This window comes from Scyliorhinus canicula, chromosome 7 (genome assembly GCF_902713615.1).
Source record: "Scyliorhinus canicula chromosome 7, sScyCan1.1, whole genome shotgun sequence".
NCBI lineage: Eukaryota > Metazoa > Chordata > Chondrichthyes > Carcharhiniformes > Scyliorhinidae > Scyliorhinus > Scyliorhinus canicula.
The window spans coordinates 203077652-203093876 of record NC_052152.1 but is presented as its reverse complement, the minus strand read 5'-3'; the positions used below and the strand labels follow the sequence as shown (position 1 = coordinate 203093876).

The 16225-nt window shown below is 46.4% G+C and overlaps 1 protein-coding gene across 3 annotated transcripts in view; it reads right to left on the bottom strand.

The window, feature by feature from the left end:
• unm_sa1614 (un-named sa1614) overlaps window positions 1-16225 on the bottom strand; it is a 319542-nt gene that overhangs the window by 198426 nt on the left and 104891 nt on the right. For all 3 annotated transcript variants that reach the window (XM_038803728.1, XM_038803726.1, XM_038803727.1), the window contains one exon: window positions 9434-9506. In XM_038803728.1, coding sequence (XP_038659656.1) covers window positions 9434-9506 — 73 coding nt within the window. The remainder of the gene's footprint in view (window positions 1-9433; window positions 9507-16225) is intronic.

The following is a 16225-nucleotide window of genomic DNA, read 5'->3' as shown; positions in this document are numbered from 1 at the left end:
TCCCCGGTACTGGGGCCCATCCCCTGGGTGTTTGGATCTCGGCTGTTTTTGTGTATGGTGTTGCCTCCTGCTGTGTCCAGGCAGTGTCCAGGCATCAACGTATGATTGGGATGCTTGGTATTGATTCCCATATGCTACATCGCCCACCCACCCTCGGGAATCCACTTATGATGTGTGAAGTGCTCACTTAACTATGATTGCCAATTCAGCAACAGCCTTCAGCCGCACTGCCAGAGGCCTCAGCAGTCGGTGGGTAGTCAGAGGGGCAGAGACGAGGGGTGCCCCAGGAACGGTTGCCCCCGTTCCTGACACTTAGTCTCAGGAACGGAGAATCCGCCTGCTGTGTTTTTTTGTTTCTTCAACTCAGCTTCAGAATTTTTGGTCAGTTGCAGAACCATTTTATTTGTTAATCAAGCCCATATAATATAGTGGTACCTGTGTTGATTCATTGCTTTGTGGTTTCAGCAGATGTTTAGTGTTACCATGCTGGAACTCACTAATGTAGGATCTTGTAATTAGTTTATAACACAGATTTAAGTGGGCATAAAACTGCCTTTGCACGGCCTCAAGAATGCCCTGCAATTCACAGGAACTATGAAGTGCCACTCAGTTATATTTTTTAAAATTATAAACATGCAAATAGACTTTTGGTGCACTTCCAATAATCCTGAGCCCTGTGCATCGCTGCAGAATCATTAAATGTTAATTAACTCGTAATGGCACAGCTGGTTTGATTATGTGCCATTCACAGCAACTCAATGCAAAGCCGAACATGGGGAAGATTTACAATACAAAGCAGGAGCCTTTAAAAGAGCATTCATTCCCTTATAATTAGGCTCTCAAGCACTAAAATTGCTTTAATAGTTCAAGCCAATTAAAAGAAGTATTCCTTCACAATTTGGTTTCTAATACTAAAATCAGTGTAATGCCTAATTGAAAGAAAACTACTGGGATGAATCATCAACTTCCAATTTATTATGACAGTTGCTACATCTGCACAAATCACAATGATCGTCAGTTTACATTGACAGGTCTGTCATTTTAAGGATAGCATTGTTGAAGCCGGAAGCAGGACAATATCATGCTCAAGCTTGATTATTTTTCTGATAAACTACTTGACATCTGCTTTCATTACAAATATGCAATGATCTGCCAGATATAATCAAGCTGCTGACATTTCTTTTGTATAATGTCTTTTGGGGTAACAGGAGTAGGTGTACACCCCATATTAGTTAGGTCTTGATAAAAAGTAATTCAGAGGCAATTTTCTTTTCAAAAGTCTATAGTACACTGTTCATCTATCGAGTGACATAACATTTGGTTGAACAGACTAAAATAGCCTATTTTACTTATAGTGACTAATTCAAATTTTAATCTAGTAAATAGAAATCTCGTGACATTCCACAAACTAGTTTTAATAATAGTTACCGGGTTCAGGTGATGGTTGTAAAACCTCATAATTGAGGGACATTATACATTGTACTGACATAACTGTAAAATAATACTACCTAGACATCTGTATTCTCCATGTAACAAAAAAAATCTGCGAAAATTGTTTTTATGTCATTATTGCAGTAATTTTTGATTAAAGGAGTGTTAATGCATTTCCACTTCAGATACTCAGCGGTGGTGCAGTCCACAGTGAAGATTTGGAACCAGTTGAGGAGGCACTTTAGGATGGAGGGGATGTCGGTGTTAACGCCGTTGTGTGAAAATCACGGTTTCATGCCGGGGAGATAGATGGCCCGTATTGGAAGTAGAGAGAAGTGGGGCTGGTTAAGATGAGGGATTTGTATCTGGAAGAAGGGTTTGCCAGTATAGGTGCACTGAAGGAGAGGGTAGAGCTCCCGAGGGGAAATTAGTTTAGGTACCTGCACGTAACGGACCTCACGCGGAAGGTTTGGAAAGAGTTCCCGAGGTTGCGGAGGTACACCGTGCTGGAGCGCCTGTTGCTTCCGGATGTGGAAGGAGACATATATAGGTGGCTGGGAGAACAGGAAGGTGAGCGGATGGTGAAGATTAAGGAGAACTGGGAACTCTAATACGGTCCTTGACCCGGGGCTGGACCGGTCGTGTCCCAAAACAGGTAGACTCCCAGCAATGGCAAGGGAGCTGAAAGGGTTCATGGAGCAAATGGGGGCAGTGGACCCATGGAGAGCCAGACAGCCGACGGGAAGGGGCTACTCGTTTTACTGACATGTTCATAAAGTATAATCTAGGATTGATTCCTTTATCTTGAGCAGGGACTGTGTAGGGCAGGTAAAGAATACGGAATATTCGGCAATCACTATCTCGGACCATGCCCCGCACTGGGTGGACCTGCAGGTCGGGGGGGGCGAATTACCTACGCCCGCAATGGAGGTTAGACGTAGGATTGTTGTCGGAGGAGGGGATATGTGAGAGACTTCGGAAGTGTATGCAAAACTACTTGCAGGTGAACGATATGGGGGAGGTTTCAGCAGCGACCCTGTGGGAGGCGCTGAAGGCAGTAGTGAGGGGGGAGCTGATCTCAATTCGGGCTCACAGGGTCAGGGTGGACAGAGCAGAAATGGACAGATTGGTTAGGGAAATGTATCGGATAGATGAGGAGCATGCGGGGTCCCCAGGAGAGGACCTACTCAGGGAGAGACGGAGATTACAGGCGGAACTGGGGGTGCTATCCACGAGTAGGGCCGTGGAACAACTTAGGAAGGTGAGGGGAGTGGTGTATGAGCATGGTGAGAAGGCCAGCAGATTGCTAGCGCAGCAACTTAGGAAGAGGGAGGCGGCCAGGGAAATAAGTAGAGTGATTGATGGGGAGGGGAGCAGAGTGGAGGACCCGGCAGGGCTGAATAAGGTATTCCGGGACTTCTATAGTAGGCTGTATACTTCAGAACCCCGGAAGAGCCGGAGGAGATAAAAAAAAGTTCCTGGACGGGCTAACATTCCCAAAAGTAGGCGGGGGACTAGTGGACGGGCTGGGGGCCCTGATTAGAGTGGAGGAGATATTGGGGGGCCTAAAGGCCATGCAGTCGGGGAAAGCCCCGGGGCCGGATGGATACCCAGTAGAGTTTAACAAGAAGTTCTCGGAGTTAGTGGGACCGGTCTTGATGAGGGTTTTTAATGAGGCAAGGGACAGAGGGACCCTGCCGCCGCCGATGTCGCAAGCCACTATCTCGCTGATACTGAAGCGGGACAAGGACCCGGAATCCTGCAGGTCATACAGGCCAATCTCCCTGATCAATGTGGATGCCAAGCTCCTGGCAAAGGTCCTGGCGATTAGAATTGAGGACTGCGTACCGGAGGTGATTGGGGACGATCAGACAGGGTTTGTGAAAGGCAGGCAGCTGACAGCTAACTTGAGAAGATTGCTAAATGTGATCATGATGCCCCCGACGGGCAAGGAGGTGGAGGTAGTGGTGGCAATGGACGCTGAGAATGCCTTCGATCAGGTAGAGTGGGGCTATCTGTGGGAGGTGCTCGGACGGTTTGGGTTCGGGGAGGGACTGGTGAATTGGGTCAGACTACTGTACCAGGCCCCAAAAGCTAGCGTTAGGACGAACAGGGTAGTGTCAGATTATTTCAGACTACATCGTGGGACCAGACAGGGATGCCCACTCTCCCCGTTGCTGTTTGCGCTGGCCATAGAGCCGTTGCCGATTGCGTTGAGAGCTGCAAAGGGATGGAAGGGAATGACCAGGGGTGGGGTGGAACATAGGGTCTCTCTCTATGCGGACGACCTGCTCCTGTACGTGTCGGACCCACTGGCCGGGATGGAAAATATACTGGAAACACTGAGGAAGTTCGGCCGGTTTTCAGGGTACAAATTAAATATGGCCAAGAGTGAGATGTTTGTGGTGCAGGCAAGGGACCACGAGAATAGACTGAAGGAGCTGCCATTTAGGCTGGTTGAGGAAAGTTTCCAGTACTTGGGGATACAGGTGGCACGAGACTGGGGCAGATTGCACAAGTTAAATTTGACCAGGGTGGTGGAACATATGAAGAGGGAGTTTCGGAGATGGGATGCACTCCCGCTGTCACTGGCGGGGAGGGTGCAGACTGTAAAGGTGACAATCCTCCCTGGATTCCTGTTCATCTTCCAGTGCCTCCCGATCTTTATCCCACAGTCTTTCTTCAAAAGGACTGGCAAAATCATCATGAGCTTTGTCTGGGCGTGAAAATCCCCACGGGTGAAGAAGGCGATGCTTGAAAGGAGCCGCAGCGAGGGAGGGCTGGCATTGCCGAGTCTGATCAACTACTACTGGGCGGCTAACATTGCCATGATAAGGAAGTGGATGGTGGGTACGGGGTCTATCTGGGAGCAAGTGGAGGCGGCTTCGTGCAGGGGCACCAGTTTGGCAGCCCTGGTCACGGCTCCCCTACCGCTGTCGCCGGCCAGGTACTCCACCAGCCCGGTAGTGGGGGCGGCCCTGTGGATATGGGGCCAGTGGAGGAGGCATGTAGGGGAGATAGGTGCGTCTGTCTGGGCTCCAATATGTGATAACCATCGATTTGCCCCCGGGAACATGGATGGGGGGTTTCGAACATGGCGGCGGGCGGGGGTGCGGAGGGCGGGCGATATGTTCCTGGAGGGGAGCTTTGCGAATTTGAGGGGCTTGGAGGAGAAATTTGGTCTGGTAGGGGGAAATGACTTCAGGTACCTACAGATGCGGCACTTTGTCCGCAGACAGGTCCCATCCTTCCCACGCCTAGGGATCCAAGACAGAATAGTCTCTAGAGGAGAAGGAGGAGAGGGTAGAGTCTCAGATATTAATAAGGTGCTCATGAAGGGGGAAGAGTCCCATGCGAAGGAACTGAAACACAAATGGGAGGAGGAGCTTGGCGGGGAGATGGAGGACGGGCTGTGGGCAGAAGCCCTGAGTAGGGTAAATCAACCGCAACATGTGCCAGGCTCGGCCTGATTCAATTTAAGGTCGTTCACCGGGCGCACATGACGGTAGCTCGGATGAGCAAATTCTTTGGGGTAGAGGATAAGTGCGCTAGATGCGGGGGAGGACCAGCAAACCACGTTCACATGTTTTGGGCATGTCCTAAGCTTAGGGGGTACTGGGAGGGATTTGCGGGGATCATGTCCCGGGTGCTAAAAACAAGGGTGGTGATGAGTCCAGGGGTGGCAATTTCTGGTGTTTCGGAAGACCCGGGAGTCCAGGGCGAGAAAGAGGCCGATGTTCTGGCATTTGCTTCCCTGATAGCCCGGGAACGAATACTGCTGGCATGGAGGGACTCCCGAAGGCCGAGCCTTGAGGGGATCTGTACTGGGGTTCGCTCGAAGGTGGCAACCATTCATCGACTTCTTCGCGGGAGAGTGACCGTCGGGGGGGATTAGAGTAGAGTAGGAGGGATAAATAGGCGGGTAGTGACGATGGGAGAGGAGCGGGCTTGTGCAGTATGGTTCGATTGAAGTATTGATTTTACGTTGATGTTTGCACATTTTTGCCTTTTTTTTGTTGATATCTGTAACTGTTTACAATGCCGAAAAATACCTCAATAAAATTGTTTGATTAAAAAAAAATAGTATTGTCCCGAGAGAACGCAGAACGAGGAGTGCAGGAGCTACAGGGAATGGAGGCGCAACCCCTTCCATCCGAAAGCATTCCCCCGCACCCCTGCGGTACCTTGAGCGAGGCGACGTCCGGATCGACGCCAGTGGCCGTCAGACATTCCTCCCCGAAGGGAGCCTTCTCCAGAACCAATGGATGAGGAGCCATGTCCGTGTCAGACTTGTAGGCTGTTTGTAGGCGCCGACCCCGTCGCGGACACCGGTCCTGGGGGTGCCAGAGGCGCCGTCGTTCCGACCGAAACTGGGGCCAGCCCAGAGGCTGTACCTTTCATTTGGATGCACCTGCGGCGACTACTCCAGAGGACGTGGAGACGGAGGATGACTGCCTGCAGCTGCATTGTGTGGCAGCTCCCCGTGTGGCCCCCATTAAAGTGACAGTACGGGTCAATGGTCACCCACTTGAGATGGAGTTGGACACTGGCGCAGCGGTCTCCGTGATCACCCAGAGGACATTCGACCGCATCAAGCAGGGTATACAGACCCTTACATTAACCGACACACAGGCCAGGTTGGCCACCTATACGGAGGAACCATTGGACATTGCAGGAACTACGATGACCCCTGTTGTTTATGGACGCCAGGAGGGGCGTTTCCCACTTATCGTGGTGCGCGGCCATGGGCCCAGCCTGTTGGGTTGGGACATTTGCGGTTGCAGTGGCAGCACATCCTCCAAACAGTTTCTGGAGGGTTGACTGAGGTGCTGGGACGATACCCAGATGTATTCCAGCCCGGTTTGGGGAAAATAAAAGGGGCTGTAGCTATCGGTGCTATGGAGGATAAGGTTGAATCCATTTGGGTGGAAATCAGGAATAGTAAGGCGAAAAAGTCACTGATAGGAGTAGTCTATAGGCCACCAAATAGTAACGTTATAATGGGGCAGGCAATAAACAAAGAAATAACTGATGCATGTAGAAATGGTACAGCAGTTATCATGGGGGATTTTAATCTACATGTCGATTGGTTTAACCAGGTCGGTCAAGGCAGCCTTGAGGAGGAGTTTATAGAATGTATCCGCGATAGTTTCCAAGAACAGTATGTAATGGAACCTACGAGGGAACAAGCGGTCCTAGATCTTGTCCTGTGTAATGAGACAGGATTGATTCATGATCTCATAGTTAGGGATCCTCTCGAAAGGAGCGATCACAATATGGTGGAATTTAAAATACAGTTGGAGGGTGAGAAGGGAAAATCAAATACTAGTGTTTTGTGCTTAGACAAAGGAGATTACAATGGGATGAGAGAAGAACTAGCTAAGGTAGACTGGGAGCAAAGACTTTATGGTGGAACAGTTGAGGAACAGTGGAGAACCTTCCAAGCGATTTTTCACCGTGCTCAGAAAAGGTTTATACCAACAAAAAGGAAGGACGGTAGAAAGAGGGAAAATCGACCATGGATATCTAAGGAAATAAGGGAGAGTATCAAATTGAAGGAAAAAGCATACAAAGTGGCAAAGATTGGTGGGAGACTAGAGGACTCGGAAATCTTTAGGGGGCAACAGAAAGCTACTAAAAAAGCTATAAAGAAGAGTAAGATAGATTATGAGAGTAAACTTTTTTTTTTAAATTTCGAATACCCAATTATTTTTATCCAATTAAGGGGCAATTTAGCGTGGCCAATCCACCTATCCTGCACATCTTTGGGTTGTGGGGGCGAAACCCACGCAAACACGGGGAGAATGTGCAAACTCCACACGGACAGTGCTCCAGAGCCGGGATTGAACCTTGGACCTTGGCGCCGTGAGACAGCAGGGCTACCACTGTGCCACCGTGCCGCCTTGAGAGTAAATTTTCTCAGAATATAAAAACAGATAGTAAAAGTTTCTATAAATATATAAAACAAAAAAGAGTGGCTACGGTAAATATTGGTCCTTTAGAGGATGAGAAGGGAGATTTAATAATGGGGGATGAGGAAATGGCTGAGGAACTGAACAGATTTTTTGGGTCGGTCTTCACAGTGGAAGACACAAATAACATGCCAGTGACTGATAGAAATTAGGCTGTGACAGGTGAGGACCTTGAGATGTTTGTTATCACTAAGGAGGTAGTGATGGGCAAGCTAATGGGGCTAAAAGTAGGCAAGTCTCCTTGCCCTGATGGAATGCATCCCAGAGTGCTAAAAGAGATGGCTAGGTAAATTGCAAATGCACTAGTGATAATTTACCAAAATTCACTAGACTCTGGGGTGGTCCCGGCGGATTGGAAATGAGCAAACGTGATACCACTGTTTAAAAAAGGAGGTAGGCAGAAAGCGGGCAATTATAGGCCAGTGAGCTTAACTTCGGTAGTAGGGAAGATGCTGGAATCTATCATCAAGGAAGAAATAGCGAGGCATCTGGATGGAATTTGTCCCATTGGGCAGACGCAGCATGGGTTCATAAAGGGCAGGTCGTGCCTAACTAATTTTTTGGAATTTTTTGGAATTTTTTGAGGACATTACCAGTGCGGTAGATAACGGGGAGCCAATGGATGTGGTATATCTCGATTTCCAGAAAGCCTTTGACAAGGTGCCACACAAAAAGGTTGCTGCATAAGATAAAGATGCATGGCATTAAGGGTAAAGTAGTAGCATGGATAGAGGATTGGTTAATTAATAGAAAGCAAAGAGTGGGGATTAATGGGTGTTTCTCTGGTTGGCAATCAGAAGCGAGTGGTGTCCCTCAGGGATCAGTGTTGGGCCCACAATTGTTCACAATTTACATAGATGATTTCGAGTTGGGGACCAAGGGCAATGTGTCCAAGTTTGCAGATGACACTAAGATGAGTGGTGAAGCGAAAAGTGCAGAGGATACTGGAAGTCTGCAGAGGGATTTGGATAGGTTAAGTGAATGGGCTAGGGTCTGGCAGATGGAATACAATGTTGACAAATGTGAGGTTATCCATTTTGGTAGAAATAACAGCAAACGGGATTATTATTTAAATGATAAAATATTAAAGCATGCTGCTGTGCAGAGAGACCTGGGTGTGCTAGTGCATGAGTCACAGAAAGTTGGTTTACAGGTGCAACAGGCGATTAAGAAAGCAAATGTAATTTTGTCCTTCATTGCTCGAGGGATGGAGTTTAAGACTAGAGAGGTTATGCTGCAATTGTATAAGGTGTTAGTGAGGCCATTAGTGAGTATTGTGTTCAGTTTTGGGCTCCTTACTTGAAAACGGACGTGCTGGCACTGGAGGGTGTGCAGAGGAGATTCACTAGGTTAATCCCAGAGTTGAAGGGGTTGGATTATGAGGAGAGGTTGAGTAGACTGGGACTGTACTCATTGGAATTTAGAAGGATGAGGGGAGATCTTATAGAAACATATTAAATTATGAAGGGAATAGATAGGATAGATGTGGGCAGGTTGTTTCCACTGGCGGGTGAAAGCAGAACTAGGGGGCATAGCCTCAAAATAAGGGGAAGTAGATTTAGGACTGAGTTTAGGAGGAACTTCTTCACCCAAAGGGTTGTGAATCTATGGAATTCCTTGCCTAGTGAAGCAGTTGAGGCTCCGTCATTAAATGTTTTTAAAGTAAAGATGGATAGTTTTTTGAAGAATAAAGGGATTAAGGGTTATGGTGTTTGGGTTAGAAAGTGGAGCTGAGTCCACAAAAGATCAGACATGATCTTGTTGAATGGCGGAGCAGGCTCGGGGGGCCAGATGGCCTACTCCTGCTCCTAATTCTTATGTTCTAAGGTAGGAGATGTTTGTGACTGTGTTTGAGCAGTTGTTCGTCGGTGGGGGCGGGGGGGGGGTGTGGGGGGGGGTGTGAAAAAGGGGAAAACATGCACAAACTGTATTGTTGTATGTTGGGAAACGAATTGTATAGGTGTAGCTTTTCATATATGTTTGGAATTAAATACATTTTTAAAAATGCATTGCCACTTCTTATTCCTTACCTTGACCTGAGGTATGTCTCACTTTCACTGCTTTCTTCATTTTCTGGAGCACAGACCTGTCTTTGTCTAAAGCCTAAGGAAAGAAAATATAGCAAAAGGAGAAAGCATAAGGCCAAGAAAATAAGATTCTTTCAACACCAATTATTTTTTAATGTTCCAATGTGGTGAAAAAGTCATGTAGTGAATAAACCTACATTCATAAGCAAAGCTTGAGCAGTTTGCAAAATCATTTAAAGATTTGTTATATTCTGTATAACTCAAATAACAGCAGCAATTTGTACTGACCTCCTGGCATACACTTATTGTAAGTCTGTTGGGATGTGGCAAAGGGCCCAGGAATAGCAAGAGGAGGAAGCAGAGATAGGGAAGGAAAGTTGAAGGACATGGAGGGATCTGAACACACGGATAAGAATTTTAAAATTGGTTGGTGAACAAAAGACCAATGTAGGGAGCAAACCCAGTTGGTTGGAAAATCATATTTTGGATTACCTTAAGTTTACGGAGGGTGAAAGATTGGTGACAGACAGAACAGTTGAATCTGGAGGCAATAAAAGCACAGTTGAGGTTTTCCAAGCGGTTTAGCTCAGCGGACTAGACAGCTGGTTTGTGATGCAGAACAAGGCAAGAGCACGGGTTCAATTCCCATACCAGCTGAGAATTCTGAATTCTCCCACTGTGTACCCGAAAAGGCGCCAGAATGTGGTGACTAGGGGCTTTTCACAGTAACTTCATTGTAGTGTTAATGTAAGTCTACTTGTGACAATAAAGGTTATTTAGATTTATTTATTACGAAGGTGGAAGTCAGTGGTTTTGATGATGGAGAGGATATGGGGGTCAAAAATATGTGGAATTCGATAGAAATTACAACAAAGAAACAGAATGTTTAGCTTATTAAGTCTGCATTCTGGAGGGAGGGTTTTCAGGGTCATCTTGGGGTAGTGCTCGTGAACTTGGAACCAGGGTCCCTGGAAGCCGATTTCTGGAGGTCAGACCAGTTCGGGCAGCAGGCAGGTGCGGGGGCAGAGATTGTTAACCTTTGCCTCGCTGATTACCCGGAGACGGGTCCTATTGAGGTGACGGTTAGCTTCTCCATCCTGTGGCGCGGTTTGGTGGGGGGGACCTACTTAAATTTCTTTGACTCTCGGGACGGTGAAGTCTCAGCTGAAGGGGATGAAGGAAGGATTTCACAATTCATGGGGGCTGTTTATGATGCACTTCCGAGAATTGGTTGCCATTGAACCTTGGGTGGGGGGGGGGGAGTGGGGTTGGCAGTATTGTTGTCTTTGGTTACACTGTCTATAGATTGTTACTTTGTGGGATTTTTTACCTGGAATGAACGGGTGGATGTTTTGGTCTGTATTTTGGGCGGGGGGTGGTTTGTGTATGGGGACTGTTACTGTATTTGTTTTTGTTTATTTTTACTTTGGTTGTTTAGTGATGAAAATGTTGAAAATGGGGAGAATAAAAATATATATATTTTTTAAAGTCTGCATTCACATTTATCTTATACGTGAGCAATTTTCTTAATTGCACCTACTCTGACTATTCCTATATCTCTTTATTCTCTTTTCAATCAAACCGCCGACTGTGGTGGTATGACTAGGAGGTTTACGGTACCTCAGAGTAGTGCTGCCATTGGTGCAGAGGCCTCGCTGCCCATTGGCTCAGGCAGGTCATGGGTCTCTCTGCCAATTGGCTGAGGCTAGTCATGTGACTGCTCGCCGATTGGCCGAGAGGTCGGTAGCCCCTCCTACGAGGCGGGGTATAAGAACCCGTAGCAGCCGGCAGTCGGCCTTTCTCTGTAAGTCGACTGCCGGGCACACAACTAGTTTATTAAAGCCTGATATTTGGAACTTCTTCACGACTCGAGTCCAATTGATGGTACATCACTGACATAATCTCTTCTTAAGTGTTAACTTGACCTCTGCTTCAATCACTAACTTCAGTAACGTATTTCACAACCTCATAATCATCCATTCAAAAAGTATCTCCTACCCTCGATCTTAAATTGCTTGCATTTAATAATGAAGACTGCTCAAACACTGGAAACAATTGTTTTTTATTTACTCTGTCCCATCCCTTCTAATTTTAAACACTTCCAGCAAATCACCACCTATTCTCCCTTGTTTCACTATCAAACAGAACCAATTTTTCAGGTTTTTATTCATAATTATATTGCTTCATAATACGCATGGCATCCTTGTGAATTTGTCCTATCACTTCCGTTGCTTCAACATCCTTCGTACTCACACAGGGCGCCATCTGGGTCTAAGTCCTTTGGTGGGACGGTAGAGTGCTTCCTCCTGCAGAGACAGTTGGGAAGCCGCGCTATATCTTCTGACCCCAACCTCAATACTTATGCAACCAGGCGTTTTGCACCATATTCTGTGGTGATGCAGGCCTGATGGTGCGTAGTCCGCTGTCCTATCCGGGTGCCATATTGAAAAGGCTGCCCACATCAATGACCCACTACTGAAGAAAGAAGATGGACCTCCTGAAAATGGGGATGGATGTCTGGCAGCACAATGAGGCCGGAAGAACAACCTCCTGAGAAACAAGATGGACATCAAGGGACATTCTGAGGTTGGAAGATAGACCTCTGGAAGATCCACCTGCAGCTGCTCCACCACTGCTGTGGCGTTCTGAGGTTCAGGGCTGCTGGCAGCCTCCGTTCCAAACTCCGGAGGCAGCCTCAGCCATTATTAGATGAGTGCTGACATCTGAAAATGAAAATCGCTCATTGTCACAAGGAGGCTTCAATGAAGCTACTGTGAATAGCCCCTAGTCACCACATTCCGGCGCCTGTTCGAGGAAGCTGGTACGGGAATTGAACCGTGCTGCTGGCCTGCCCTGGTCTGCTTTCAAAGCCAGCGATTTAGCCCAGTGTGCTAAACAGCCCCTAATGTATGCCACATTGTCTGTAACATGTTTTGCACTACCATGTGGTAGTGGCATTTTAACACTGGTACCGTAGAGGGTATGGGTGAAAGCTTCTGGTCAGGCCTGTTGGATTTCTTCATGCAACCCATTAGCAGGATACAAATCAGTTTCATGCTGGCCTCCAGTGGGTTTCCTGATCCACCATGGTGGGCGCTAGCAGAAGATTCCGTGGGAAATTCATGCCGAGATGAAACCGATTTTTTCATTTCCCCAAATTCTCTCTCCCTCATTCACTTAAGAATCTTCTAGCGGGGCCATGGGAGAATTCTGTCCATAGTATTCGAATTACAGTCTTGGTTGTTTATGGATTTACAGTACAATTACATTTTGACTATACTGTTCTGTACCTTTTGCCATAAAACCAATTACTTTCCTCACACTAATTTATTTTCCCTTAAACTTCTCCAATATTCTCCAGTATGATATCTTGTCAAAGACTCACTGAAGCACCATGTGTAAAAGCATATCCTAAATTTATTCGAAAATAAGCAAAAAAAACCTTTCAAAACACAACTTTCTAGTTGTGTCACAAATGAATGACCCTGTAAATACCAAACTCACAAATGTAAAATGATATCAATATAGAATCTAGTGTAAAATTCTGAAAAGCAACTATCTATTTTTAAATTGTTCCTTCATTTAACATCAAGTTATTACTTCCCTATTTCTGTAAGTAACTGGACATGAACAAAAGTGCAGTGGAGAGAGGTGTCATTTCAAATCCTCTGCTAGACACTTAACTTTTCCACAATTAGAACATAGAACATAGAACAGTACAGCACAGAACAGGCCCTTCAGCCCTCCATGTTGTGCCGAGCATTGTCCGAAACCAAGATCAAGCTATCCCACTCCCTGTCATTCTGGTATGCTCCATGTGCCTATCCAATAACCACTTGAAAGTTCCTAAAGTGTCCGACTCCACTATCACAGCAGGCAGTCCATTCCACACCCTAACAACTCTGAGTAAAGAACCTACCTCGGACATCCCTCCTATATCTCCCACCCTGAATCTTATAGTTATGCCCCCTTGTAACAGCTACATCCACCCGAGGAAATAGTCTCTGAACGTCCACTCTATGTATCGCCCTCATCATCTTATAAACCTCTATTAAGTTGCCTATCATCCTCCTCCGCTCCAAAGAGAAAAGTCCAAGCTCCCTCAACCTTTCCTCATAAGACCTATCCTGCAAACCAGGCAGCATCCTGGTAAATCTCCTTTGCACCCTTTCCAATGCTTCCACATCCTTCCTATAATGAGGTGACCAGAACTGCACACAATACTCCAAATGTGGTCTCACCAGGGTCATGTATAGTTGCAGCATAACCCCGCGGCTCTTAAACTCAAGCCCCCTGTTAACAAACGCTAGCACACTATAAGCCTTCTTCACAGCTCTATCCACTTGAGTGGCAAACTTCAGAGATCTGTGGACATGAACCCCAAGATCTCTCTGTTCCTCCACATTCCTCAGAACCCTGCCCTTGACCCTGTAATCCGCATTCAAATTTTTTCTACCTAAATGAATCACCTCGCACTTATCAGGGTTAAACTCCATCTGCCATTTTTCAGCCCAGCTCTGCATCCTATCATGTCTCTTTGCAGCCTACAACAGCCCTCCATCTCATCCACTACTCCACCAATCTTGGTGTCATCAGCAAATTTACTGACCTACCCTTCAGCCCCCTCCTCCAAGTCATTGATAAAAATCACAAATAGCAGAGGACCCAGCACTGATCCCTGTGGTACACCGCTAGTAACTGGTCTCCAGTCTGAAAATTTTCCATCCACCACCACCCTCTGTCTTCTATGTGATAGCCAGTTATTTATCCAATTGGCCAAATTTCCCTCTATCCCACACCTCCTTACTTTCTTCATGAGCCGACCATGGGGAACCTTATCAAATGCCTTACTAAAATCCATGTATACGATATCAACTGCTCTACCTTCATCTACACACTTAGTTACCTCCTCAAAGAATTAAATCAAATTTGTGAGGCAAGACAAATTCGTGTTGACTATCCCGGATTAAGCTGCATTTTTCCAAATGATCATAAATCCTTTCCTTCAGGAACTTTTCCATTAACTTACCGACCACCGAAGTAAGACTAACTGGCCTATAATTACCAGGGTCATTCCTATTCCCTTTCTTTAACCGAGGAACAACATTCGCCACTCTCCAGTCCTCTGGCACTATTCCCGTGGACAGTGAGGACCCAAAGATCAAAGCCAAAGGCTCTGCAATCTCATCCCTTGCCTCCCAAAGAATTCTTGGATATATTCCATCTGGCCCAGGGGACTTGTCGACCCTCAGGTTTTTCAAAATTGCTAATACATCCTTCCTCAGAACATCTACCTCCTCCAGCCTACCCGCCTGTATCACACTGTCATCCTCAAAAATATGGCCCCTCTCCTTGGTGCAATACTGTAATGGTTGAATTTATAGTGTGAATTGTTGATTGTCAGCTGACAAGTGTTTAAAAGGAGTGAACATTTAGTCAGAAACTTTCATCAGAAATTAGGCCCTTACCTACAAACAACAAATAAACTTCTTATGCTGGAAACCTAAGTGAAAGCCTAATTGATGTTCCTCAATGAACATATTCACTTGCAAGAAAAATCTGTCATGCAGCTTTATCACAATGTAAGAAAGGCTGTGAACAGCACTAGTTGTGTGCAATGGTTTAAATGTTACCTCCCAGAGAGTGTGAGAGTTCTAGTTTTGGCCGTGCATGATAGATCTCACAAATGCAAAGTGTAAAATGAGTCCAATTGAAGTTAATGGAAATAAAAATCGGTAGAGATCTGATATTGCCCAATGTACACTATTGTCCAAAGTCAAAATTATCCCAACTGTGTTGAAAACTACTACATATTTAAGAACAAAATAAATATTCTTGAATTTCTGCTGCTATCTCACCCCAAACTGAAATAACAGGGCAGCGTCGGAGGGTGAGGCCAATTGCCACCTCCTTGCTCTGATCTCAAATGGAGACATAGTGGTGGAGTGGTAATGTCACTCAGCTAATAATCCACAGGCCTAGAGGCTAATGGTCTGGGGCATGGGTTTGAATCCCTCTATTGCAGCTGGTGGAATGTAAATAAATTTGGAATATAAAGTTGGTCTCAGTGATGGTGACCATGAAACTTTTCATTAAAAAAAACATCTGGTTCATGAGGAAATCTGCCATCTTATCATAGAATTTACAGTGCAGAAGGAGGCCATTCGGCCCATCGAGTCTGCACCGGCTCTTGGAAAGAGCACCCTACCTAAGGTCAACACCTCCCCCTATCCCAATAACCCAGTAACCCCACCCAACACTAAGGGCAATTTTGGACACTAAGGGCAATTTATCATGGCCAACCCACCTAACCTTCACATCTTTGGGCTGTGGGAGGAAACCGGAGCACCCGGACGAAACCCACGCACACAAGGGGAGGATGTGCAGACTCCGCACAGACAGTGACCCAAGCCGGAATCGAACTTGGGACCCTGGAGCTGTGAAGCCATTGTGCTATCCACAATGCTACCGAATCTGGCCTCTACATGATTCCAGGCCCACAGCAACTGATTCTTAACTGCCCTCTGAAAAGCCACTCAGGGCATTTAGGAATGGGCAACAAATTCTGATCTTGCCAGTGACATGCATGAAAGAATAAATTTGAAAAATATCTTCCACCTTGCTTCTACCGGGACTATTTAAAAATAATTTCATGGGACGTGGACATCACTGGCAACACCTGCATTTGTTGTCTATACTGAATTGCCCTTGAGACGGTTGTGGTGATTGCCTTCCACGTGCAAAAACAGGTGGGAAGAAGGTCCTGCGTTTCTAGCAGAGTCCTGCCAATAGACC